The sequence below is a fragment of the Cricetulus griseus genome (assembly GCF_003668045.3).
Source record: "Cricetulus griseus strain 17A/GY chromosome 1 unlocalized genomic scaffold, alternate assembly CriGri-PICRH-1.0 chr1_1, whole genome shotgun sequence".
Taxonomy (NCBI): domain Eukaryota; kingdom Metazoa; phylum Chordata; class Mammalia; order Rodentia; family Cricetidae; genus Cricetulus; species Cricetulus griseus.
Window position 1 is genome coordinate 3,032,339 of NW_023276807.1, and position 13,139 is coordinate 3,045,477.

The 13,139-nt window shown below is 43.4% G+C and overlaps 1 protein-coding gene across 1 annotated transcript; it reads left to right on the plus strand.

The window, feature by feature from the left end:
• Positions 1–845: 845 nt before the first annotated feature.
• LOC100759668 (sulfotransferase 1C2) lies at positions 846–12,136 on the plus strand. Its single transcript, XM_035453291.1, has 7 exons — positions 846–1,005; positions 1,344–1,469; positions 5,335–5,432; positions 9,008–9,134; positions 9,758–9,852; positions 9,971–10,151; positions 12,024–12,136. Exons 1-7 carry the CDS (start codon positions 846–848, stop codon positions 12,134–12,136), a joined length of 900 nt encoding a protein of 299 aa, XP_035309182.1.
• The last annotated feature ends 1,003 nt before the right edge of the window (positions 12,137–13,139 follow it).

The window sequence follows — 13,139 nt, forward strand, 5'->3', positions numbered from 1 at the left end:
ATATTCACTTAATCTTGAGGAATAGAGCCTCATGCTCCCCTTTTTGGGTATTTCCAAGTCTTCTAGATATAGCAAATAACAGCATACAAACAATACAAAAGCATGCATCTCTCCAAAAATGGCAAAGTAGACTAGAAGCGCATGAAGAAAATGCAAAACAAAACTAATGGGATGGATATTTAAGCCAGTGACACTACATGTCAGTGATAGTTAGAGAGTCCTATACATTGCTGGTGGACATCTCAAATGATATAGTCACTGAAGAAAGGTGCTATTAGAACTTCTCAAAACATGCAAACATATAACCAATCCTGCAACTGTGCTTTGAGTTATATACTCAAAAATATGAGCATGGGGGCTTGGATATTTGTGCATTGTCCATAATACCTGAAAGAAGGCACTCAGGTGCCATGGCTAAGCAAATGGATAAACAAATCATAGTACAAGCAGGCATGCAATAATAGCATTAATTAGGAAGGAAATCTGATGGCGTGCCAGAATATAGGTGATCTGCAAGAACATTAAGCTACATAAAACAAACCATTCACAAAAGGAAAAAAAAAATGATTTACTTATCTAAAGCATCTGGAGTTCGAGGAGATAGAAAGTGCAATAGTGGTCACCAGGGACCAGAGGTTTAGCATTAATGGGCCTCTAGTTACCATCTAGGAAAGTGAAATATTTTTTGGAGATGGTAGGTGATGATGGACATAAAACAGTGAGAATATTACCAATGCCACAGAGGTTAAGAGTCCTTTTCATGCTGTGTAGGCTTTGTCATGGGATTTGTAAAATTCTGTTCTGTTGTTTTCTCACAGGGACTGGACCCTCTACCCTGAGACACTATGGCCCAGACCCCAGAATTGAGAAAACAAACAAAAGGGAAAGGGATAGCAGAGATAGCAGGGATTCCCCTGATGGCTGACACCGTGGACAACTGGAGCCAGATTCAGACCTTCAAAGCCAAGCCAGATGACCTCCTCATTTGTACTTACCCTAAATCAGGTAACTCGGCAGAATGACATCTCCAGCCTCCCCCTCTGAGCCATCTGAACTCCTCACCTAGTTAGAACGCCCTTCGATGTCTCTGTTCTGGGGTGAGCTCCATCTCAAATGCCTGTAGTCCTGGGTTTTCTGAAGCTCACTCTCCTCTGCCATCCACTGTTCCTCAGAAGAGGTGAGTTATGCCTCTGCCATTCTACTCTCCACAGAGATCCAAAGTCTTCCTGCTGTAGGTAGCAGGATCCTGGCCCGGGGGGGGAAGATGACCCGACATCCCCTCTTCAGAATGCTTGAAGAAAGAATAATGGGTTTACTACTCTTACACTTCCCTGTCTCCTCAGGGACAACATGGATTCAAGAAATCGTGGACATGATTGAGCAGAATGGGGATGTAGAGAAGTGTCAGCGAGCCCTCATTCAACACCGGCACCCTTTTATTGAGTGGGCACGGCCACCCCAGCCATCAGGTAAGAGCCCCAACTCCCTATGTTTTCCCCTCCTGTCTTGTCTCTTTCTTTGCCTTGTCTCTCAATCCCTCCTCTTCTTCTTCCTAGTCCCCCCTCCCACAAACCCCCGTTTTTTGTTTTTTTTTTTGTTTTTTTTTTTGAGGCAGAATCTCTATACATAGCCCTGGCTGTCCTGGAACTTACTATGTAGACCAGCCTGGCTTCGAACTCACAGATATCTACTTGCATCTCTCTTCTGAGTGCTGAGCTAAAGGCGTGTGTCACTATGCCCAGATCCATCCCCTTTCTTGCCTTTAAATCCCATAAAATGTGAGTAAGGAAGGAAGAAAGATGTATGTAACGGTGAAATTCTGTCTTATTTCCTATCACATGTTTGCTCTGATCAGGTGCAACTGTAGAACACTAGAAGGTGCAAACCTCGATTCATCAGCAGCTCACACCCCTCTGCTTTCAGTACCCTACGCTATTATAACCAAGTGCTTCCTGGACAATGTCTGATAATTCATAAAGCACTCTCTCTCTCTCTCTCTCTCTCTCTCTCTCTCTCTCTCTCTCATAGAGTCAATTACTTTTGCCCAGCTGAAACCTTTTTTTGTTCACTTAATGCTTAACCTGATGATTTTTGTCTTTACACATGGGGAAAAGTTCACTAAGACAGCCTCTTCCCCACAGGGGTCACTGAGCACAGCTTCTGGGTCCACAGAGGGCAGTGTCAGCACAACCTCTCCTGCCTTCCTGCCTGGCAGCGCCATTTACTCTGGCCCCCAGGGACATGTGTGTCTCTTTAACTAACAGCCACTTCTGTTCAGCTTCTTTCCTTGCCACACTGCACATTTCTTTGTTTTATTTGCTCTCTTTCACTGTGGAACAGAGTTACAGCCATGAGCAATAACCACAACATGACAGGATCCAGTCTTGGGATTTCCTTGCTAAACAAATTAGCCCCTTATTTGTGAACTCAACCCCACTCAGATTCTTAGGACATGAGTATGTGGCCAGACTCTTCACAGAATGTAATAAAATAGCCTCTAGCCAGTTCTCAACAGAGCTCTTCTGAAACCTCATGGGCTGGGCCTCCACTATCTATCCTTTTCTTGGCATTCTGGTCTTCTAAATCCCCACCAGACTGGCCCATATGAAACCTTGCCTACGGCAGTTTCAGGCGTCTATGGCTTGAAGTTTGACTCTCAGCTCACGTTTACTAGTCTGTCAAGAAGTTGGAGGCAACTGATCACATTGCATCTTTAGCAATGTCTATTTCCCCATTGTTGCTCCCCATGCTCTTTCAGTGGGCCTTTCTGGAAACCCCGCCAGGGATATGTATTTCACAGCGATTCCCAGTCCTGACAAGTTGACCATGGAAAGTAACAATTACACCTGGTCACCTTCCAGACCTCAGCTCATGCATGCAATGTGGTACGTCACTTCACAGCACACCCTGCTGCCACACACTTATAGTTAAATGCCACTTACTATCAGTCACACTGCTAGTTTTTATAAGTGCCCTCCTCCATGTGACAGGCTTCCTGATTCTTCATGTAAAAGAGTCTTTACCATCACCTATGGATCAGAACCCAAAGTCGAATTCAAGCTACCTAACAGCTTGAATTCACCCCAGTCCTTGAAGCGACTTTAGTCCTCAGGACTAATCCTTCTCAGCTCCCAATGGCATTACTTGCAAACAGCTGACTTCTCCATGAAAGAAACCCCATTAAAGCCATTTGCTTTCTCTTTATCTCCCCTCACCTCAGCTTAACCCAATGATTTCACAGAGCAAGTCCCTGTAAGTGTTGTAAGTAGAAGCTCAAAAATCATAAACCATGTGTCAGCAAGCGTGTTTTTTTTTGTTTGTTTGTTTTTTGTTTTTGTTTTTGTTTTTCCCACAGATGAAATATCACAGCACAGAACAGGGAGAGGTTTGGCTCTGGCTGGCAGGGAGATGAGAGGGAACTGCTCTCTGGTCCTGACTGGCTCTGCCTCAGCAAGACACACTTGTCTATTCTCAGCTTCTGGCTTATCATCCTCAAAGTGACTAAACCCCCTGAGATGCCCATAGAATGCTCTCAGGCTTGGGGTTTGAGAGGACACCGAGAAGAGTTTTATTTGAGATGAAAAGCTTGTTAAAAGAATTGCTATCACCATGGACACACAGACAGCAGTATGGAAGGGCTCCGATGAGAACCTAGGTGATATGGTAGGATGAGGGAAGGGGACCTTTCCTTTATTTATTTATTTATTTATTTATTATTTATTTTTAGTCTCCTTAGTGTTGTGCCATTCTCACTGGCTCCTGCTCTCAAGAGTGACACGTAGAGGAGCAGTGAGTGTCTGACACTAAGAGTTGTCCCCAAAGCAGCAGCTTTGACATGGGAGGCTCAGGGTGCTGGGGACCATGGGTTCCTTGCTGTGTAGAGGAGAGTGTCTACTCAGAGGGAGAACAAAGCCCTACAGAGACACAGCAGGTAAAAAGACAGGAAGAACCAGGGAAGGTTTCTTTTTTTTTCCGTTGTTTTTTTTTGAGTCAGGGTTTCTCTGTTTAACAGCCCTAGCTGTCCTGGAACTCACTCTGTAGACCAGGCTGGCCTCAAACTCACAGAGATCCACCTGCTTCTGACTCCTGAGTACTAGGATTAAAGGCATGTACCATCACAACCCAGTGAAGGTTTTACAACCTGGATCCAACTCACCCTGAGCCCATTGCCTTTCTCTTCTTAATCACAAGAAACCATGCCGCTCCTGTTACAGTGGCCCTGGGAAAGATGACAGACAGTACAGCTGAGAAGAGATACCAAAGGCCACTCCTAGGCAGGCTTAGCTCTCAGTTTTCCCTGGCTTCCCACTTCCCTGACTCTTCACACATCTGTGGGCCATGGTGGTCCTCCCATCGCCAGGTACTGAAGGAGAGAATAGGCTTCCAGGTGAGAAACACCCAGCCTCTACTACCATGAGCCTGCCCAGGCCAGGGTTAGCACTACCATTAGCCCTCCCTTGCTGTGAGAAAAAGGCGTGAGCCAAAAGCAGCCTATCACCAGCAAAAGGAAGGGAGCCCTCCTTTTTTTTTTTTTTTTTTTTTTTTTTTTTTTTTTTTTTTTTTTTTTTTTTTTTTTTTTTTTTTCTTTTTCGAGACAGGGTTTCTCTGTGCAGTTTTGGAGCCTATCCTGGCACTTTCTATGGAGACCAGGCTGGCCTCGAACTCATAGAGATCCGCCTGCCTCTGCCTCCCGAGTGCTGGGATTAAAGGCGTGCGCCACCAACGCCCGGCGGGAGCCCTTCTTATAGGTCTCAGAGGACATAGAAAGTTTCCTGTAGCCAGGCTGTCTCTGATTCCTGTACAGCAGCAGGATGAGAAGGAATTCTCAGTCACATATTTGGGGACATCTAGTTGAGGTTGTACCCATTGTAGAGGTGAGTGCTGTGATGCCACTGGTAACTCTCTGATATCCTGGGGTCTGCCATTCTGAAAATTGGGCACTCAGGGAATCTGTTGTTCTGTGGGCCTAGAGACTCACATGTAAGTTCTTGATGGCACTCACCATTACCTTGATATAAGAAAAATGCTGATTCAGGTGGACATGGCCTGAGGACCAGCCTGGTTTGAGTTTTCTCAGTAGGACACACTTAGATCTAAGACCCCATCTTATCCTCTATAAACGGACAAAGTAAATTTCTTCAGAGCTCATATGGATCTCTCTTGCTTCCTAAGTCTAACAACACAAAAGCAATACCATTATTGCCTCTAAGGAGTCCCCCCCCCCCAAATAAAATCCCCAAAAGTAGGAAGATCCATGTGTGGATGATGGGTAAGATGAGTATCACCTGGAGTGGAAGGTCCCATGTGCTGAGCATCCCCTGAACTCTGTTAAAGGTGTGGATAAAGCCAATGAGATGCCAGCTCCAAGGACACTCAAGACCCATCTTCCCACTCAGCTGCTGCCACCATCCTTCTGGACAAGTAACTGTAAGGTAAGACAGCAGTAGCTCCCTAGGGGCCTGGGGCAGGAAGCCCAGGGAGCTAGGCCTCCAGAAACTGGGTGAGGATACCTTCCTTGGCACTATCTATTCATTACTTCTGAGTACTAAGACTCAGCAGTAATGCAAACATGAAGATAGATAGTATCAGTAGAGTGTTTCCCTGGTTGGTTTTAAACATGATGTGGAGGAAGAGGAGGCCAGACTGAGTTGTTAGAGATAATCTATTCCTCAGTGAAGCAGACTGGGGGTGGGGTGGGAGCAGGAAATGTAATGTAGCCTGTAGGAGGTGTAGAATGGAACAGAGACAAGACTGAGTAGAAAAAGAACTGTACAGAACAGGAAACCAAAGTAGAGCCACAGAGCAGGTGCTTGTCTGCAGCCTCGGAAGCTGCCAGCTTGTTTTGCTTTTTTCTAGGACTGTATTATGTACCAAGTGTCTAGTGTAGTGCATTTTTGCCACATAGAGGATACTGGACCAGGCTAGGTGTGTACAAGGATACAGCAACTCCTGCAGTGGGTAGAGCTAAGGTCCCAGGATGAGCTAATAATTGCTGAGAAGACTATGGTTTTCATAGGCTGAATAAAGGAAAGAAGGACAGAAAGGGTCTAGAGAGATGACTCAGTGGTTAAGAGCACTGACTGTTCTTCCAGAGGAGCCAGGTCCAGTTACCAGCACCCCTATGACAACTCACAACAGTCTGAAGCTTTGGTTCTAGGGGATTTCATGCCCTCTGCTGGTTTCTGTGGGTACTGCATGCAAGTGGTTCACATCCATGTAGGTAAAGCACCCATATACATAAAATAATAAAAAAATGAAGTATTGTTTAAAAATGACTAAAAGATTTCTAGACAGCAGGAGTATAGTTGGGACTCGTGTGAACAAATGACTTGTTTCCTGACAGTAAAGCTGAATGAGGGGCATAAATTCTATTTCTGGCATTATTGAGATTGGAAATCACAAAATCACGGAGGAACACCCTTTTAAGTTGTCCAACTGAGACCAAACAAGGTAAGAAAGTCCTTGGGTTACAAAAAATAGAGAGGAAATAAAATTCAGAAAAGAAAATTGAGTCTGGAGCTGTGCCATGGTATTGGTTGTCCTGGGTAATTCAGCAACATTTGCTTTGATGTTTGCACAGGGACAGGAACAGACCCCTAAACCAAGGAGAGAGAAGAATGAGGAAAGAAAGCAGGGGCCAGAAAGAGGAGCTATGGTCCAGAGAATGGTCTACAATAGCTATGTTTTCAGTTTTGAATGAGTTTGTTAAATATACAGCAAGTCAAAGAAAAAGAATAAGAATAAACAGTAAGCAGTAAATAATAAGCAGATGGAAGGAAATAGATAGGCAGACAGACAGACAGACAGACAGACAATCTTCAAATCAGGTGCTCAAAGCATTCAGCAGAATTGATTGGGCAATCCCTCTTGAGGTACTCAGCTGGAGTTCCCAACAGAGAGAGTCCCAGGCAAAGCACAGTGTGGCCCTGGGTAAGGCTTCCACGTCAAGGAACAAATAAGAGAAGAAAGCAGATGTCACCAAGTGGAACTCACAAACAGCCAGCAAAAGCTGACTGATGAAGATCCATTAGGACAGACAGCTGGCTTATCCATCAAGAGTTCCAGGCAGAGCAGAATAGGTTTTCAAGGAAAAGGACAAATAGCAACAGCCAGAGGTAACCTCATCAGATCCTGTGCACATCACGTCTGCCAGAAACCAAGGCATCAGCTGGAGTTCCAGGTTGAGCTTTCTCCCTCTGCCTGAGCTTTCCTGGGTCTGAACTTCTGGCTGAGTTTTCCCAGTGGGCTAACCAAAGTAACATCTGTAGGAGATAGTTCACCTCTACATGTTCCCAAGAACAAAAAGTTTGTACCCAGGCAATTCTGCTGCTCCCTTTCCTCTCTGTCACAGAGTTAGGAGACCAGCCTTTCCCCAGATACAGGGTCTTGGAGAACACTTAGGTAAACATACTTGGGTGTGAAGTGGGGGTGGAGCAACTTCCCTTCCAGGGCCAGCTTCTCAGTGAGTTCAAATGACACAAGACAATTTGCCAATATAATGCACACCGTAGTCAGTAAAGGAATCTCTCTGCCTGCCCTCAACAAGACACTGCAAGCTCACTGCCAGAGTCACCAGAATCGCCTCAGCAAGGCCCACCATCCTACATGTCAACATTCATAAAGGAAAGGGTCGCTATAAGGGTGTCTGCTAAAGGACCAGCAGAGTTAGCCAAGGGACTTCTGACAGATCTGTTAGATGTAGAAATAAGAGAGTGTCAAAGATGTACAAAAATGAACAATTGTAGCAAAATAAGATGCAATTATAATCAGAACCATCAAATAAATACATGGTGTTTTATAATTGGATATATATTTAGTTCATATTAGTTATATCACATTTAAAATAAAAAAACAAAATTAGCCTAACTCTCATATTATGCATCTGAGTAGGAAAAATAATGTATGAACTTAGAAATGGGATGGAATGAGGGCTGGGAGAAGAAGAGATCCATGTGATGTGGTTGGAAGTCACACACATGAAAAGGAAAGAAGACACTCACATAATAATGTCAGGCAATGTTGAAGTGAAAGAACAACCTGAGGTTTAAAGTTTAAGAATTCAAGCAAACAAACAAAAAAAATTAAGTCAACACTTTAGAAAACTTGGTGACTTGGAAAATACACCAAGAAGCTGACAAGGTCTCTCAGCAGGATTTGTCAACCTGGCCCTTATTCAAACATCCTGGCATTTGTTTAATTAGGCATATACAAACACACAAATGCAAAAATGCCTGTGCTCATAGAAAAATAGCAGATGTGGTGCTGTTCCACGATGCAAACACCAGGTGGAGCTATTGCTTGTCCAGAAAGGAAGCTGGGGTTTCTGGAAGGCTCATTGGCATATATGTGACAGTTTCTAGAGGAAGAGTTTACTCCTGATAACAAAGGGGAAATCAAAACTTGAGCTAACAAAGGGGTCAAGATCAGGCTGGAGAAACCTACAGAAACAGCTGACCTGAACAAGGGGGAGCTCACGGACCCCAGACAGATAGCTGGGAAACCAGCATAGAACTGATCCAGAACTCCTGAACGTGGGTGTCAGTGAGGAGGCCTGAGCATTCTATGGGGCCTCTGGTAGTGGATCAGTATTTGTCCCTAGTGTACGAATGGATTTTGGGAGCAGGTTCCACATAGAGGGGTACTCTCTCAGCTTAGACACACGGGGAGGGCCTAGGCACTGCTCCAAAGGATATGACAGACTTTGAAGATCCCCATGGAAGGCCTCACCCTCCGTGGGGAGCAGAAAGGGGTTGGGATGGGGGTCAGGGGAGAGAGAGGGAACTCGGATTGAAATGTAAAACAAGCTTGTTTCTAATTAAAAAAAAATACTTGAGCTAACTATTAATGAGTTAATAGGGCCTGGCTGGAAGTGGCATAATTGGCAATGACTCTCCAGGTTGTGCTACCAGTGCAGAAGAGCTGAGCAACCCTCAAGAGGACTCAGGCAGAGTGAGAACTCAAAACTTCACCTATTTATGCCCCTTTAACTTACCTCTCTTCTCCAAAGTTCATTTATGTGGCTCGGAACGCCAAAGACTGCATGGTTTCCTACTACCACTTCTATAGGATGAGCCAGCTTCTCCCAGATCCAAGGACTTGGGATGAGTATTTTGAATTCTTCATTAATGGGAAAGGTAAATAGAAATACTGGATGCCCCTGTGTTCTTACTCCAATAAAGCTGAGTTGAGAGGACTACTCATGATAGTTAAGTCCCCAGAATGTCATGTGCCTCCTTAGATAAGTCCTACCACTGACAGCACACCCCCCCCCCCCGTAAAGGAGGCTGGTTCCTTTCACAGTGCAGAACCCCAGATCTCAGCAAGCAGCCCTATCCTACTTCAAACGCCTTTATTCAGAGATTCCTGGTCCGTAGAGCTACCCTCATCCTGGATGTCCCTGTCATCATATGAGGTGCAGGTGATTGTATATAAGCAACACTAAGCACCTTAATTAGCATATTAAGGCAAAACCTCCAAGACTGACCCAAAGCACATGGCCTCAGAATCAAGTAGCACAGTGTCCTTAGGATATATCAGGCACAAGATTTTTCCTTTCACCATGTATTTGGTGCACAAAGAGAAAAAGAGGAGGAGGGGTAAAAGGGAGGAGGAGGAGGAAAAGAAGAAGAAGAAGAAGAAGAAGAAGAAGAAGAAGAAGAAGAAGAAGAAGAAGAAGAAGAAGAAGAAGAAGAAGAAGAAGAGCCCGACTCCCGACTCTCAGGTTTGTGTTCATGAAAATTGTTCTTGTTTGTTACAGTAAACTGGGGATCCTGGTTTGACCATGTGAGAGGATGGTGGGAAATAAGAGACAGACACCAGATTCTCTTCCTCTTCTATGAAGATATGAAGAGGGTAAGTAAATTAGCAGGGGAACTTCTTCAGGAATGTGTGTCTGACAGGGATGTCTGGAAAAACTGGATCAATGTTAAAACTCTATTCCAGTCCCACTCAGTGTTACCTTCACCCACAGGACCCAAAACATGAAATCCGGAAGGTAATGCAGTTCATGGGAAAGAACTTGGATGAAACTGTGCTGGATAAAATCGTCCAGGAGACATCATTTGAGAAAATGAAAGAGAATCCTATGACCAATCGTTCAACCGTTCCCAAATCGATCCTGGACCAGTCCATTTCCTCTTTCATGAGAAAAGGTTTGTGGGGAATTCTGTATCTCTAATTCTGAGACAGTACACTCCCAATATACACTTCAAGCTCCTAAGAAAGCTAGAGACTCATTCCTATTGTGCAGAGGTTCTACAATCCAAGTCTTACAGAGAACTAAGGTCTGAGCTATTCTTGATGCACACCTCACTGGAAACCCTGCCTGAGGTTAGACTCATCAGATCTGAGATCTTGGAAGCAGGAGTTAGAGCTCTGCTGTAGGTTCTACTTGTAAGTGCAGCTACTGTCCACACATGCATCTTGTCTTCCACCCCTGTGCCTTTCTCCTGCTTCATAGCCACTGCTTTGGCTTCTGTGCATGACTTAGTTCTTCTGACCAGAGTCCCAAACTGCTCAGGCTCATGACTGTTAACATGTACTGCTGTAAACCTGCCTCTTAATGCTTCCTGCTTCCTGAGAGAGGAATTCTGATTGGCCCAGATGGCCCGGTTATAAGGGTTAAAATGTTATTGTCTTAAAGTGTTACTATTTATTTTGAAGTGAGTTCATTAAATAACATAAACAATACTGATTTGGCCATTTCACACAGATCCTTATTAAAACCCCTTCCCAAGATGCTAGGAATCACACACAGCCCTTCCCCATTCTGATTAGCATATGCATTTCTTTTGCATAACAGTACATCCAGGAGCTGGGGTTTACATATTGTTCTAAAATGTCTTTCCTTTTTCTTTCAGTACATGAGTTAATTTATTCCATGGTCCTTGCTGTCTGCAAAGTATGCCAGGCCCCTGAAATAAAATAACTCTGCCTCTTCTCTCTCTTTATCAATGGTGAGGATTTGATAAGTAGTCTTCAAGCTATCAATATCTGCCATTCTCCACATACACTTGTGTTTGCGGTCTTTGCTAGCTTACTTTGGCCCATAGACACACAAATATAGATACTATGATAGAAATTTTTTTTCATTAAAACACAAACCGTGGCTACACAATACAGTTTTGCTTACTGGAATATGAAAGATCTTTCCAGGTCAAGGAACATGGATCTCAGCACATCACTGTTTGTACAGGTCTCATGGACATGCTGTCATTCATCCAATTATTTCTCCAACTATAGAAATTATAGATACTGTGTTTAAATTTTTATGATTAATGCTACAATAAACATTTTTGTTCATCACACTGAATAATTTCCCACAAGAATCACAGGTGTTACAAAGAGTATTTCCTTATTTACAATCATTTTAATCACTGCCTGTTGAAAAATAGCATTTCATTCTCTCCAATTTTTTTTCATTGAGATATATTATCTACATAACAACCAACAAAAATTAACTGTACAGTTCAACCATTTTTAATTAAAAAACAAAACTATGCAACCAACATCTGAATCAAGGCAGCAAAGAATCCCATCACATTGGGAAATTTTCTTTGGTATCCTTTCCAGTTCTCTTCCTATAGAGAACCATGTTCTCATCTCTCACTATCCACTGATTTTGCTTGTTCTTAGATGGTATACACATGGAATGTCACAGTATATATTTTCTTATATCCAGGACCTTGGGCCAGTATAACATCTTAAGATCCCCTGGTATGGTTCTATGTCTGCCATTCATTTGTTTTTGTAACTGTGGATATCCAGTATATATGTACACCACAGCTAGGGGGCCAGGATTCCATGTCACCAAGCTAATTCAAGCTCTCTCGAAACAGTTGTCCACTTGATTTAGAATTGGCACCCTGCAGACCACTAGGGCTGCCTCTCAGACAAGAGAGCTAAGGTGATGAGAAGCTTGGTGACTGCCTGGCCAGCTCCAAAGTAGACACTCCACACTCTACTCAGGGACACAAAGTCTGTCAATCAGAGACTGATGCTCCTGTCTGGGCTTCATCTTTTAGGAACTGTGGGTGATTGGAAGAACCACTTCACTGTGGCTCAGAATGAGAGGTTTGATGAAATCTACAGACAGAAGATGAAAGGAACGTCTATAAACTTCTGCATGGAACTCTGATCAACATGTAAAGATAGATGTCAAGAACATGGAGGCTGTCTGCAAGCCTCAGCCCAGCCAAAAGAAGCTCTAAAAGCACACTGTAAATGTGAGGAGGATTGTGGCTCAGAATCTGTGATTATTAACATCACAGTTATAAATGTGGATCATGGTTATGTGTATTATTTCCAGTCTCCAGAATAAATTGCTAAGGCAGATTAATAATCTAAGGGAAACATAAGTAAGTCTTGAATGCTACAAAATTTAAGTTTCCATTCTTCTAGAACAGTGGTTCTCAACTTGGGGGTCACAACCTCTTTGGCGTCATATTTCAGATATCCTGCATATCAGATGTTTATATTACAATTCATAACAGTAGCAAAATTACAGTTATGGAGTATCAACAAAGTAATTTTATGTTTGAGGGTCATCACAACACCAGGAACTGTATTAAAGGGTCACAGCATTAGGAAAGTTGAGAACCACTGTACTAGAAGGTATAGCCTGACTCTGAAATGTACTACCTTAAGTCCAAGCACACAAATACTAGACATCATCTATATGAATGTAAATGAAGTTCCTAATGTCTTTCCTGATCAATCAGAGTTTTGCCTAGTTACAATGGAAAGAATCACTTTATGGACAATGTGTTGCAACCAGCCCATGGGAACATGTTATACCTGGTGGGAGGTAAATAAGGGAAGGACTCCAAGGAGATGTCAGAAATACAAACTTTAATGAAGGGAATCACAGATCTGTGTCATAAAAGAAACAGAAAGGAAAGCATTGTACCTGGATAAATGTAGAGTGTAGGCATCATGCTCAGTTTGGAGCCAATTGAGTTTTGACCTACAGTCATCCCATCTGAGGAGCAACTTGTAACCAAACCAAGAGTCTCCTTTGCCTAGTTTCCATTTTTGCCCATTTTTAACTGAGTCTGTCTGTATTTTCTTGCCAGCATACTTATCTCTATCTCCCACTAGTTCCATGTCTTTGTCATGGAACTAGTACCTCTTATTCCTAG

What these genes read in the sequence shown, in the direction of transcription:
- LOC100759668 (XM_035453291.1), top strand. Translation starts at nt 846, where the DNA reads ATGGCCCAGACCCCAGAATTGAGAAAACAAACAAAAGGGAAAGGGATA. An exon ending in TCTGGACAAGTAACTGTAAG is followed by an intron (nt 5,433 to 9,007) that starts GTAAGACAGCAG and finishes TCTTCTCCAAAG; the next exon opens with TTCATTTATGTGGCTCGGAA. An exon ending in ATTCTTCATTAATGGGAAAG is followed by an intron (nt 9,135 to 9,757) that starts GTAAATAGAAAT and finishes TGTTTGTTACAG; the next exon opens with TAAACTGGGGATCCTGGTTT.